This window comes from Gorilla gorilla, chromosome 1 (assembly GCF_029281585.2).
Source record: "Gorilla gorilla gorilla isolate KB3781 chromosome 1, NHGRI_mGorGor1-v2.1_pri, whole genome shotgun sequence".
NCBI lineage: Eukaryota > Metazoa > Chordata > Mammalia > Primates > Hominidae > Gorilla > Gorilla gorilla.
Genome location: NC_073224.2, coordinates 188991727 through 189005347, shown reverse-complemented (window position 1 = coordinate 189005347; position 13621 = coordinate 188991727). Strand labels below are relative to the sequence as shown.

At 41.9% G+C, this 13621-nt stretch overlaps 1 protein-coding gene across 2 annotated transcripts; it reads left to right on the top strand.

Moving 5' to 3' along the window:
* Positions 1 to 525: 525 nt before the first annotated feature.
* Positions 526 to 6519, top strand: CDKN2C (cyclin dependent kinase inhibitor 2C). 2 transcript variants are annotated; one of them, XM_019018249.4, is made up of 3 exons: positions 526 to 1776; positions 2235 to 2374; positions 5772 to 6519. In XM_019018249.4, the coding sequence occupies exons 2-3, from the start codon at positions 2246 to 2248 to the stop codon at positions 6147 to 6149; spliced, it is 507 nt and encodes a 168-aa protein (XP_018873794.1). In that variant the 5' UTR covers positions 526 to 1776; positions 2235 to 2245; the 3' UTR covers positions 6150 to 6519. The 2 variants fall into 2 exon arrangements, with proteins under 2 accessions (XP_018873794.1, XP_055204419.1); XM_055348444.2 differs by lacking the exon at positions 526 to 1776 and having other exon boundaries at positions 1947 to 2374.
* Positions 6520 to 13621: the final 7102 nt, after the last annotated feature.

Here is a 13621-nt window from a genome sequence, read left to right as displayed (position 1 = left end):
GGCAGGTGCGAGGCCGAGGCCCAGGGCTCAGCGAAGGAGGCCGAGTTTACAGAGCGCGCGCGCCCTAGAGGAGGCAGCAGCAGCCGCAGGCCTGGCCGCCCGAACTTTGCGAGCCTGGCAGGGGAGCACAGAGGCGGGCCGACCTGCCCCGCTAGCGCTGAGGAACGACTCCCTTTATGCCAGCTCGTTGTCCGCCTTCCCGCAGCGTACGCTGCGGAGCCTCAAAGACCCTGCGGCCCTCCACAACCGTCTTAAATAACAAACCCCTGTCCTCGCCCCCGTAGGAATTGGGGCAGCTGGGGGTTCGCGTCACAGACTCAAGCCCGCCAGCAGGAGAAGGGCAGGCCGGGCTTCGCGGGGCCGAACCCCGCTCCAGCTGGGGACAGGCCGCCTAGCCGGCAGGAGGGAGCCGGCGCGAGAGACTTGACGGGAGGAGGTGGAGAGCGGGAGGCGGGAATGAGGGCGCGGGACCGGGCGGGCGGAGCGTGCGAGACTGCGAGCGCGAGCGCCAGCAGGGCGGAGGGCGGGGCGTGGGCGGCGCCCGGCCTTCCCGCTCCCGCGGCGCTGCAACTCTGCCGAGCCTCCTTAAAACTCTGCCGTTAAAATGGGGGCGGGTTTTTCAACTCAAAAAGCGCTCAATTTTTTTCTTTTCAAAAAAAGCTGATGAGGTCGGAAAAAAGGGAGAAGAAACCGGCACCCTCTCTGAGAGGCAACAGAAGCAGCAATTGTTTCAGCGAAAAAAGCAGCAAGGGAGGGAGTGAAGGAAAAAAGCAAAAAAGGGGGCGACACGCAAGTGCCTGTAGGGGTGAAAGGAGCAGGGACCGGCGATCTAGGGGGGGGATCAGCTACAAAAGAAACTGTCACTGGGAGCGGGTGCGGCCAAGGAGGAAGCAGTGCTGCCAGGCTCTGCTCCAGGGCACAGCTGGCTGGCGGCTGCCCTGTCCGCAGCAAAGGGGCACAGGCCGGGGACCGCGAGAGGTGGCGAAGTGGCACCGGGCGCCGAAGCTGCTGAGCGCTCGCCGAGACGGCGACCGGACTGGCTGCCCCGGAACTGCGGTGACTCTCCCTACTCAGAACTTGGCCTACGTTTCCCAGGACTCTCCCCATCTCCAGAGGCCCCCACAAAACCGGGAAAGGAAGGAAAGGACAGCGGCGGCGGCAGCTCAATGAGTGCCTACAGCAGAAAGCCTGAACGAGCTCGGTCGTAGGCGGGAAGTTCCCGGGGGGCTGCCCAGTGCAGCCGCAATGCTGCCGCGAGCTGCCCCAGCAGTCCGGGCTCCGTAGACGCTTTCCGCATCACTCTCCTTCCTTGGGCTGCCGGGAGTCCCGGGACCTGGCGGGGCCGGCATGACGGGCTTCTCGGGGGCCCGCCGCACGCCCGGCAGCCTCCGGAGACGCGCGCCGAGCCCGGCTCCCACGGCCTCTGAGGCTCGGCGGGGCTGCGGCTGCCTGGCGGGCGGGCTCCGGAGCTTTCCTGAACGGCATTAGCCCACGGCTTGGCCCGGACGCGACCAAAGGCTCTTCTGGAGAAGCCCAGAGCACTGGGCAGTCGTTACGACCTGTAACTTGAGGGCCACCGAACTGCTACTCCCGTTCGCCTTTGGCGATCATCTTTTAACCCCCCGGAGCACGTCAGCATCCAGCCACCGCGGCGCTCTCTCAGCAGCGGAGGACCCAGGACTATCCCTTCGGCGAGACGGATGGAAACCGAGCCCCCTGGAGGACCTGCCCCTGCAGTTCTGCCTCACACGGCTCAAGTCACCACCGTGAACAAGGGTGGGTGAATGCCTTTTCTTCCCCCTGAATGTCTTTCCTTCCGCGGTATTTTCTGCCCCGATCTATAGTCCCTTGAGTCTCCACACACACTCCTCACAGAGATCTGTAGCGTAGGTACGTGACAGCTCTGCCTACATCTGACGTCCGGAGTCATTAACCAGGAATGTATGTGTGTCTGTGTGTCTCTCTGTGGAGTCGTCAGAATTCTTCATAGGGGTTAAGCTAAAAAAGCGAGGCGAGGAGCCCCTCTCCAATGGCTCAGTTTTGCTGAATAATCACGTGTGAATCGAGGGGCGGGCTTTTGGCAGGCAGATCTTACTAGTATTTACTACCAAGCTCTACTCCAGATTAACCATCCCAGTCCTTCTGTCAGTCTCCGATGCCATCATGCAGCCTGGTTAGGAGCAAAGGAAAGGGGAAAAAGAAAAACGACTAATTCATCTTTTCCTGATCGTCAGGACCCTAAAGAATGGCCGAGCCTTGGGGGAACGAGTTGGCGTCCGCAGCTGCCAGGGGGGACCTAGAGCAACTTACTAGTTTGTTGCAAAATAATGTAAACGTCAATGCACAAAATGGATTTGGAAGGACTGCGCTGCAGGTTGGTATTAAGAGAGGTGGGGAAAACAAGTCAATAATGTTGCCTACGTGACCCGGGTTTCTAGATTTACAGCTTTTAAGCTTTCAGGGACATAAAATTTCACTGTTTTTAAACCTAGTTGGTTGCCATATTTTATATCTTTAAGTGGATGCAACTTCTCAAAATGACGTACTTTGAACAAACTCCTCAAATCCAATAACATCCTTGATATCAAGTGGGGTCCAGATTTGGTCTTAGTTTTTGGAATGTTTTTGTGACGGTGGGGATTTTAAAGTAGTCATTGTAGGGCCGAGGTTTGTTTGTTTTGTTTTGTTTTTAAAGACAGCTCTGTAAACACATTATTATGATTATTATTTGAAGTAAATACACTGCTATTAGTGGTTTTACGTACTTTGCCCCCAATAATAGACTTTAACGTTAATTTTCTTGACTACTGGTGAGGGTGTTTTTCCTTCAAATGCTTCAAGTTTTGACAAACGACCTTTCCTCGTTTGGAATGGGTGGCCTGGGCACCGGGACAGGATGTACATTTTACAGTTAATGTAATACCATCCACTCATTCAGGAGTCGGGAGGAATAAAAAGTTGAATTTTCTAATCAGAGCTCAGCTGCAGTGTCTTTGTCTCTACGGTCATGCCGTGGTGTGCTCTAATTTTCAGTAATTAGATTTACAGGCAACAATTGACACATGTCCAGCTGCCAAGTATTGTACCTGATAATTTTTTTCCTCTTCTGAATGTTATCATGTAACTTAGGTGAAAGGCTTAGAAACAGAAAAATGACAAAATAGTTTAAAATAGTTGCTTTATCAGAGTTCTGATGATATTCTTATGAGCTATTCTTATTTGGAAATGCAACACTTGAAGCTGTTTTTGAAAACCCAGTGGGGAGAGGGTTTTTAGAGGGCTTTGTTTCGGTTACAAGAATTAAAAATTTAAGTGCCAAGAGATATACTATTAAACAAAGTCCATACAGTCTGTACATTTTCAGTCAGAATACACTGGCCTTGCAAAAATTTCAGTATTAAGGAAGTTTATGCACAGATACTAAATTATTTATCTTGTTATTGCTGCTACATTAAGTAATGATTTTTTTTCCTTTTTCTACCTAGTAGTTTTGAACAGGTTTAGTGATGATAGCAAAGTAACAAATTTAATATATTGAAAAGTTTCCTTTTGAAAACTCAAAAGATTATATAAACTTCACAAAGAATGAGCTACTTAACCCATGTTCATAATAAGATTTTACAGGATTTTTGACGAACAGGAAGACTGGGAAATTAATAATATTCTTTTAAAAAGTTTTGACAAACATTTTTAATACAACTTTGCAATCTTGTTTATATTAAACATACTTATCAAGATACTAACACCCACTTATTGTGGCTTAGTCCTTGTACATATAACGAAACACACACACAGAAACTGGAGTTTCAAGGCTTATTTTCAATATGTATAATACTGACTCTGAAGTTGTGTCATAAGTCAAGAAATAACTTTCTTCAAAACCATTTCCAATATTGCTATTATTTTCTGTGAAAAAAGGTGAATTTTCTTCTACAATTATGTTTATTTAACTCAATTTCAAAAGCCTTTTCCACCTTCCTAGTGTACATTTTTCTATCAGGTTAATATCAAAGGCCTTAATCGTATGTTTGCTTTACGAAGGTCCAAGGTATCTGTCTCTTATTTTTCTCATTCCAGGTCCTTAAATATGACTAAATCTTTAGGGACAGTTGTGGTTGTATCAATTTTTAATAACCAAAAAGTATGTTTCATTGAAGTTCTTGAAATATAAATTATGTATCACTGTTTACCACTGCTCCAAAGGAAGAGCTAAAAATCAACAGTTTTATCAACAGGGGAGCTTAATATCTTGTCCATCTATGTAGTTTGCATTTACAAAATATTACTCATTTTAAATATATTTTATTATGTTATTTAATGTGTGATTAGATTTTTTTAAACAAACATTTTAAAAAGATAGAACGACTTTGTATTTTCCATTAGCATTTAATTTCATAAACATTGAGTGTCTATTATACAAGATATTTATTATAAATTTAGATTATTATGGATATACCTAGATATAAATAAACCAGTGTAAATGCTGAAAATGTGTGGCATGTTAATGAAAGTAATATTTTTTCACAACTAAATTATATGTATTTTATATTTGCATGCTGTTCTACAAGATATTTTATAAGAGACCACTGTTAGAGTGAAATATATTCAAACAATAGTAGATAATCTTTGTTATGTGAATTATTTGTATGTTGATAGCAAGTGTTAATACCACATTCTGACTTTTAAAATGTTGGCAGTTTACAAATAGCTATTCCTTAAATGCTTGATAATAACTGAAAAAGGAACTAACACAGGATCACCAGTTGATTATTAAATGAGCTCAAACCACAAGACAAGGCTGTCCGTGTCCCAAAACACCCATTAAATATCTTATTTTTTCTTCTTTTGCTCATTTGAAAATCAGGAGGCTTGTCAGAACTTTGAGAAACAGTATATAATGTAATAGGGTGACTATTTCATTATTTTCAAGAACAGTTGTCCTACAATAATTTCCTACTGTGATACAAGGCATATCAGGAACTTAGTTTTATATAAATTGATATCATAAGCAATTTAGAACACTGTGGCTTATTTAACACCTTAATAATCAGTAATGTTTTGTAACTTAAAATGAAGGATTCTAAACATTGAATACACCTAGTAGCCAATATTAAATAACTTGCAAATAAAAAATATTTTTAAGAAATGCTTGGAAATTTGGAGCTATATCTATTTGGAGGGAACTTGTAAAAATTGATCATTTAAGAAAATATCAGGCCTGGATTTTTAAGACATCATTTTTACACTCGCTCATGGAGTTGGTTTAGAGAAACTCAACATCCTTATTTGTTTGCAGTAGCTATTTAGAAAATAAAGTTTAACCACATATGATTTTCTAGAATTAATACCACAGGCACATTTTATGAGCATGAACAATCAAACAGAAGGAGACTCTTATTTAAATCCCAAATTCCATTTCTGTTATTTTAATAAATTTGTGAAATTACACAACTCTTCATGGAACATAGAGAACAGAGTTGTTAGCAAATGCTATACATGTTGCACAAATTCTATCTTATTGATCAATTTATCCTACTTTTGGGCCCATTTAAGACATTCCATCATAGAAGCTCAATTTTTAGAAGTTGTCTTCTACTTTCACCTACTAGCACTTTTCTGCATTTGACCCCTTCAAGCCCCATCCTATGGGTCTTCCGCAAGAACTCCATCAAAAATAAATAGTTACATAAATGGAAGGACAGGCAGATATTTTAAAATATCTCTGTAGCATGAGCACTTGAAGGATTCTACCATTTCTACTTCTTTTCCAGGTTATGAAACTTGGAAATCCCGAGATTGCCAGGAGACTGCTACTTAGAGGTGCTAATCCCGATTTGAAAGACCGAACTGGTTTCGCTGTCATTCATGATGCGGCCAGAGCAGGTTTCCTGGACACTTTACAGACTTTGCTGGAGTTTCAAGCTGATGTTAACATCGAGGATAATGAAGGGAACCTGCCCTTGCACTTGGCTGCCAAAGAAGGCCACCTCCGGGTGGTGGAGTTCCTGGTGAAGCACACGGCCAGCAATGTGGGGCATCGGAACCATAAGGGGGACACCGCCTGTGATTTGGCCAGGCTGTATGGGAGGAATGAGGTTGTTAGCCTGATGCAGGCAAACGGGGCTGGGGGAGCCACAAATCTTCAATAAATGTGGGGAGGGCTCCCCCACGTTGCCTCTACTTTATCAATTAACTGAGTAGCTCTCCTGACTTTTAATGTCATTTGTTAAAATACAGTTCTGTCATATGTTAAGCAGCTAAATTTTCTGAAACTGCATAAGCGAAAATCTTGCAACAGGTTTATGAATATATTTAAGCAACATCTTTTTCACCTGCAAAATCTGTTCTAACATGTAATTGCAGATAGCTTTGACTTTCTTCTGAATATTTTATCTTTCCTTGGCTTTTCCCTTGCTTCCCCTTTTGCCAATCTCAACACCCAACTTGAAGACTTTGTTTTTAAAATGGTTTGTCCTGATGCTTCTTTTGTCTAATTAAAACACTTTCAAAACAGGACAACATTTTTCTGTGATTTTCCCTCCTTTAGAACCCATACACAACTTATCACTTCCTACGGAGAACTGTACTAAAAGTTATTGAATGTCTTAAGTCTTTACACTAGAAAAGGTAGACCAACTGGAAAACTAGACATACTCTCTTGATGATTCAGTTGTTTTCATCCTTTACCCATGTCCCGTCCACCTTGGTGCCTAGTATTTCTGCTTTAAAACAAAATAAGGACAACTTTTTTTTTTTTGAAGATTAAGCCTGAAATTTCAGTGTGAATTTCCCTTAATGTCCAATCTTCCCTTTTTCTCGACATTAAGTCAAATAGTTGAAGGACAGAGTTCAGAAGTAGCAATCTGAAAACACATTTTAGCTCTAAAGTTTTAAAAGAAAATGCCACCTTAAAAATGCTTACCACTAATGGATTTTTAATCACAAAATGAAGCAAATGGTTAAATAATACACTTCCCAAAATTATATCATAAATACACTAAGTGTAATGTGGACTTTTTCTCCCTGAGTGTAAGAAATGTAAAATTACAAAATGTTTAAGCATTAAAGTGCAAATATCAATCTTTAGGCAATGAAAAACAGCGAGACAAATGTATAAATTACATATAAAGGTCATAACTATTTCAGAATTTGCAGAATAATAAATGTAGAAACTTTTAAAATAATAAATGAGCCACTCCCACAAATGGTACTTAATTTCCACAAAACTTTTTAGTAAAAGAGTATACAATCTTTTTAGGAGCACATTTACCTAAAAAAAATTTTTAAATTTTTAAATTGTTTTTAAGGAAGTAGAAATATTAAATTTCCAAGACAATTTTCTAGCATCTACTACTTGGTCATTTTAATTTACACTTTTCAACAACAGATTTCAATACAGTTATCATTTGCAAATTCATACATACTTTATTCATCATCTACCACATGATCAAAGATGTTTTATGTGAACGTTCCCTCCTACTTCATAAGCTCTCCGCCCTCACTCCAAAAAGAACAAAATGCCTCAAGGTTTATTGAAGGACATGGTTCTGATGCCTGACCTAACAAGGATTGGAATGGCTGGGTGGCAGGCAAGTGGTTTTCAATAATTTATTTTCCATGATAGTATAAAAGAATATAGAAAGAAAAGATTAATCCTTTCAATTTTGCAGTAAAATTTACATTCCCTAAGTGCAAAAAGACCTCATCCTCTGACACCTTTAACCACAAATTACTAAATAAATTTATTTTTGATGGCAACAAAATTAAAACACTTATTTAAGAAAAACAGAGATTGAGGTGGTTTTGAAGTAAAAGTGTCATATTTTGGATTCTAAAATGGAGTCAATATACAAAATATACTACTTTAATAAGCCGAATGTTTTTTAACAGAACACTAACTGAAAGTAATTTTTTAAAAAAACCCTCTTTCAAGTTACAACTGTAAAGATGGACGGTCATGATTTTAAAATCCAGTTTAATGGACTTCACAGCATCCAACATGTCTCGGCATTTACTTTATTTAATAGAATAAAATTTCCCTTTAGAGATTTCAAATATAAAAGCATAGGACATTCATAAAGCAAAAGAGGAGTTACTTCTGCAGTTGCTTTGTTCTCGGGTGGTCGGAGCACAATAGAGGGAGAGGACGCTCTATCTTTTCATCAGTCTAAAAGTTGTTAGGCATTAAAACATCGCCATATTACTCTAGCTCTGTGCGGGAAGTAGCTTTGCTAATCTAAGTATTTTAGAAATGAGTTATGTGGTCCCCTCTAGGAAATATGAAAAGCCATTATTCAATCTCAAAAACCTCAACAATATTCTGTAAGCCTCTTGAACATGCCGAAATGTATAGGATGGATGAAACGGTGCTGCTGGGGACCTATTTTTCAGCGACCTGAGGTGGGGAGGGAGGGGTCTGAACTTATTCAGATGCAGAGAGTGGGGATGCAAGTGCTAATTAATGGAGTGTCCAGAGCTCCAGGAGACGACGCTGTTGTAAGGATGGAGGATACAAAGCAGAGGATGCGCTCTCAAATTCAGTTCTTCACCGCTGCGTCCGCATCCACGTCGGGAAACTTGGTCTCAGCCTTTGCTCAGGAAGCTGAAGCCAGGCTTACACCTGGGGGTGGAGGGCACTAACATGACCTCGGTTCAAGTCCTGGTCCCCGAACTGCTAAACAAAGTGTCTTTTATCACGTTTTGGTAGTGAATTAAGTTTTCTGATAAACATTATGCATCTTGCAACGGTGTGATGAGTTCATGTACACACACACAATGGGTGACTGATCAATAAGTAGATTAAGTATTCTGTCCCGAGAAAGCAATATGATATATTTCCCTTATCGTATTCATCAAAAGAACGTTGTGGATGGAGTCCGTGGCCCAGGACTGGTTTCGAAATCTCAGTTCCCAAAAAGGTGCTTTCGGCTTTTGCCGGGGGTAGAAGTAAATAGTCCATAGGCGCCGGGCAATCACAGTGCTGGAGCAAGAAAAGGTCGTGCTCACAGCCTTCCTGGCTGCCCTAAGCAACCTTCATCAAAAGGCTACGGGGGAAAGTCCCTGTCTCGGTCTCTGGAGACTGTTCTGCTTTTATATGGCAGTCCCATGAAAACAGCTCCACGCAGGAACCTAGTGAGAGGCAGGAAACAAATTTCCCACCTGAGACCCCGGGTAAAGCTCTGCCCATAGCCAACCCAAGCCTTCCACGGAGGGGCTGCGAAGACATCTTTTCTGTCCCTCTGAAACTCCTTCTCCAGACTCCAGCTCCAACTCCCGGGGCCCTAGTGATAGGAAGCTGGAGCCCAGAGCTCCCTCAGGGCGCGCAGAAAAGCCCGGGGTGGGGGTGGGGGAGCTTCAAAACCGTTAGCTCGCGTTTTTTCCCCCTCCCTCGCTAAGGTTTCTTTTCTTTTCTCTTCCTGTCCAAATATTTCAAATTTCCGCGCCTTAAATAACAGTCTCCTTTTATTTAGTTAGTTTCCTCGGCAGGTTTGGCCGCCCGCTTGTCTCTGCCCCCCTACGGGCCCGGGGCGCCTCGGGCGCCTCGGTGCTGCCTGCAGCCCCCGCGCGCTGCCCCCAGCCCAGCTTGCGCTGTACGGAGCGCGCCCGCCGGAGTCACAGCCCCCTCCTGCCGCGACCTCGCCTGACCCGGCTGTCCGGGCACCTGGAGCCAACTAAGGCCGCCCCCTGCCCAGATGCCGGCCTGCCTCTCAGCTTGACTTCCCTCCCCGGACTTTGGAGTGTCTTCTGCGTTAGGATTTGGATCCCGGTGGCCCTGGAGCGGCAGAAGGGCCGCGGCGATAGGAAAGCAGCGAAGGAGGCCAGTGGCCGGAGTCTGCCCCAGCCCCCACCCGCGGGTAACCTTGGAGGCGCCCTCGGAGTGAGTGTGTGCGCGGCCGCGCGGCCGGCCGGGGCGAGCAGGAGCACCGCGCCGCGGGCAGGAGGCGGGAGCGGGGGGCGGGGAGGGGGAGCGGGCGCCGGCGCCTCCCGGCCGCCGGCGCAGCGCCCCGGGAGCTGCGGGTTCCCCGGGCGGCCAGGCGACCCCGGTCCTGGCCCTCAGGCAGCGGTCCCCGAGGAGGCGGCAGCCATCCCACTGGACGGTTCTGGCGACCTGTGCCTGAGGACCGGGGCCGGAGGGCGGCCAGGGAGCAAGGGCCAGCGGGCCGGTGAGTGCCTAGCTCTTCGCGGAGGTGAGCTGGCGGCGGGACGCAGCGGGGAGGCTGAGCAAACGGCGCCCGACCTCGATGCCAGCACTCCCTTCCCCTCCCCCCATGACAGCTGAGGACAGCCGGGCTCTGAGCCTCGCGTCCAGTTGCGAGGAGGCAAATGCCTCTCTGGCTTCTTAGCCCCTCAGACTATTCGGGAAGTTGACCTATGGTTTTGTCGGTCCCCCCCCAACCCCACAAATTACTAGACGCCCAGGACTGAAAATGCACGTTCAATTCCGAAAGACCCTCCTCCCGAAACACCGTGAACTGCAGGGCTCGGGTGCGCAAAACACCTAGAAAGGGGTCTTTTTTCAACCCGAAATAGTTTTGAAAATCGAGTACTGTAGGGATCATCAGCGACGCCTCAAAACAATTTTTAAAAAATCCCCAGATCTGGACACAGACTTGCTAAATTAAGGTTCCAGTGAAATGTTTTGTCATTTGCTCTAGAAACATTGTGCGAGCTTCAGGTGTTAGGATGTGGGTTTGGAATTTTCTGTGGTGTCTTTAATCCTCAAAGACATTAAATAACAGCGTGGTTACACCCCCCGGCAAGCGAGCAAAGGTTATCCTTGCCACCACAGCACCTGCAGAAGCACAGTGGAACTCGCATATTTTGCTTCCTGAGTTCTAAAATGGCTTCTGAACAGTCCAGAGGTACCAGCACATAGGAGCAGGGGGACCGGAGACCGGGGGAGAGATTGTACATTTAAAAAAACTACACAGATACTATTACACTTCAATTGTTCCACCTCACCTTTCTCCCCCAGCCCTCATCCTCATCGGACAGGGAAGAATTTTAGTGTAGGCCTGTTCAATAATTCTAAATACAGCCTTTTTCTTTTCTCTCATGTCTCCCCCCACCACCAAATAAAAACAAAAACAAAAAACAACCAGCCAAAAACAGCTCTTTGGGGGAGGAAGTAAAAAACCACCAATCCTTATCCAACTACACGTCATTTCTTTTGAGCACTAAGAAGAAATGCTACATACAACCAATGCTATGAAAGAAATAATTTATCAGGACTTCATACGCATTTAATTTGGTATAATTAAAGTGATATTGTCTTTTAACATGAAAATAATGGGACAGTTTCTGAAACTGATTCATGAAAAACTCAAAAATCTTCCTGGACATTTTTGGAGACAGAAGCTTCTGCTCTTTGAATTTTCTAAGTAACTAAGAGTAGTTACTTAGAAAAAGCTGATACTTTATCTTGACCATATAAAGCAGTATCATGCGAATTTTATTTTCATTATATGTCTTAGATTTTCAGATTAGTTGTATGAATAGTGAAAGATCACATAAAAAGGAAACTGCCAACATCTTTTAATGTTGAATTTTTAATTTAGAAATGCAACTAAATTATTTATCACAACTCTATTAAAATACAATCCACTCCCTGTTCCTTCTCAGTGGACAGTCTGCACAACTGGCTGGTAAAGAAGTTTGTCCTGAGCTTAAAATTTATGCTTTGGAAACATTATTTTCTAAAATAAAAAAAAACTTACTGATTTTTAGGAATAATTATTCTATAATTTGGCTACTCCGTACACAACTAATGTAACAGTATATCCTGTCTTACATTTTGGAACTTTTTTGGCAATTCTTGTTCCATAGTTTTCTCCTTCTGATAATTTTATTAAAAAGTAACTGTCCTCAGTGATATATCAGCATTCTGATACCGATTCTGCTAATTCAGGCACTTCACACCAAACCTATACAGGCCATTTAAAAATGAACATGTATTCTTATTTTTGTCAAACTTTGGAACAGCTGTGAGTAAATACTAACAATTGAAAGGCCTAGAATAATTAATTTGCAAATCAGCAATAATGTTATAGTGTGGTGATGATTCAAGATGAAATAAAAACTCATATATTAGAAGAATAAATAGGATGAAATTGTTAAATTAATCAGCACTTGATGATTAACAGGATAATATTCCTTGTTTCAGTATTCACATAGACAATACTTTATACTGTGGTGTGCTTTTTAACTATGAAAGATAACATTTAATAATCATCGTGAGATATAAAAGTAATTGATCACTCCAGAGTCTCTTTTTCAAAACATAATTAAAAACAATGGTTTACAAAATATTTCACTATTTTATCACCTATAGTTTTGGCTGTTCACCCCACTTTTTAAAAAAATTTCTCTGTATATTTTTTTGTCTCCACATTTTAGGTGATGAACAAAAATAGCATGTAGATAGAGGTTTCCAATACTTCTTTACTCCTGATTCTTCAGCCACCTATTTGCCTGTTCACAAACATTACTTCAACTTTTAAAGTCATATTTAATGATGCTAAAAGTAGTTATTATCCCCATTAATTCAAATTTATCATAGGCCTATGAGTGAAAAAGCATTCAGCCTATATTGTATTTAAAATAAAGTTAAGTGAAAAAAAGTGTGCATTAGATTACATCAATTGTGTATTTATGTTTGGCATATAAATTAGTTGAAATGTTTTATAATATTTAACATTTCAATACATGCTAACATTTTCAGCATAGAATTAAGATCTAGAAAATCTTAATTTGTGATCTTCAGAAAATAACATTTTAATTTGTCATATTGATAAGACTAATCATTTTAAGAAAATGTTAAATAGTTAATACTTACAGAAAAATATGAGGAAAAGACTATGGTATGAAATCCAAAGCAATTTTTTAAAAATAAATTACTCCTACTGGTAAATTACATATTTTAATTGTATTGTTATTTTATAGTTACATTTTGCACTTTGTATGTGGACCAAAGCTTGCTATGTTTATCTATAAGTATATAGTTGATACTAACCAGTTAATCAAAATAATGTTGTTGGTCCTGTCCTATATGAGTATCCTTATGTATATGTGGATGTGCTGAGATATTTCTTACTAAAGTTCAGTACTGAGCAAATGGATGTGGAACAAATACTATCAATTCACTTCACATTACTATTTTAAGATGACAAATTATGATCTACTAAAGAAATATAAACTGATTTTTTTTTAGATATAGGTTAAATCATTTTAATTAATGATCCTGGAAGATAGAAATTAAAATCTTAGAACTGAAAACACCAATGCAGCTCCTCATTCTACCTAAGTTAATGTTTCAAAAGCTTGTCATGAGGCAAATATATTAAAAAGTCACTTATCCACAATTTAGAAATTTCAAACATTAGAAAAGAAAGTATGACAGTGACAAGAGGAACAATGAATATTTTAAAGTTTTAGATAGCAATGCCTATAGGTTAATTTAATATTAATTACATGGTGGACAACTTGCTAAAGAATCCAAAAGCAAGGACAAAAAAAGACCAGTAAAAGACATTTGCCCAAGAATCCAAAAGCAGGGCAAACAAGACCAAAAAAATTTCCTTCATTATATCACAATGGTAAATATAAACAAATTAACTTTCTT

Coding starts and splice junctions, on each gene's coding strand:
- CDKN2C (XM_019018249.4), top strand. CDS start 2,246: ATGGCCGAGCCTTGGGGGAACGAGTTGGCGTCCGCAGCTGCCAGGGGG. Junction 2,375..5,771: donor TTGGAAGGACTGCGCTGCAG/GTTGGTATTAAG, acceptor CTTCTTTTCCAG/GTTATGAAACTTGGAAATCC.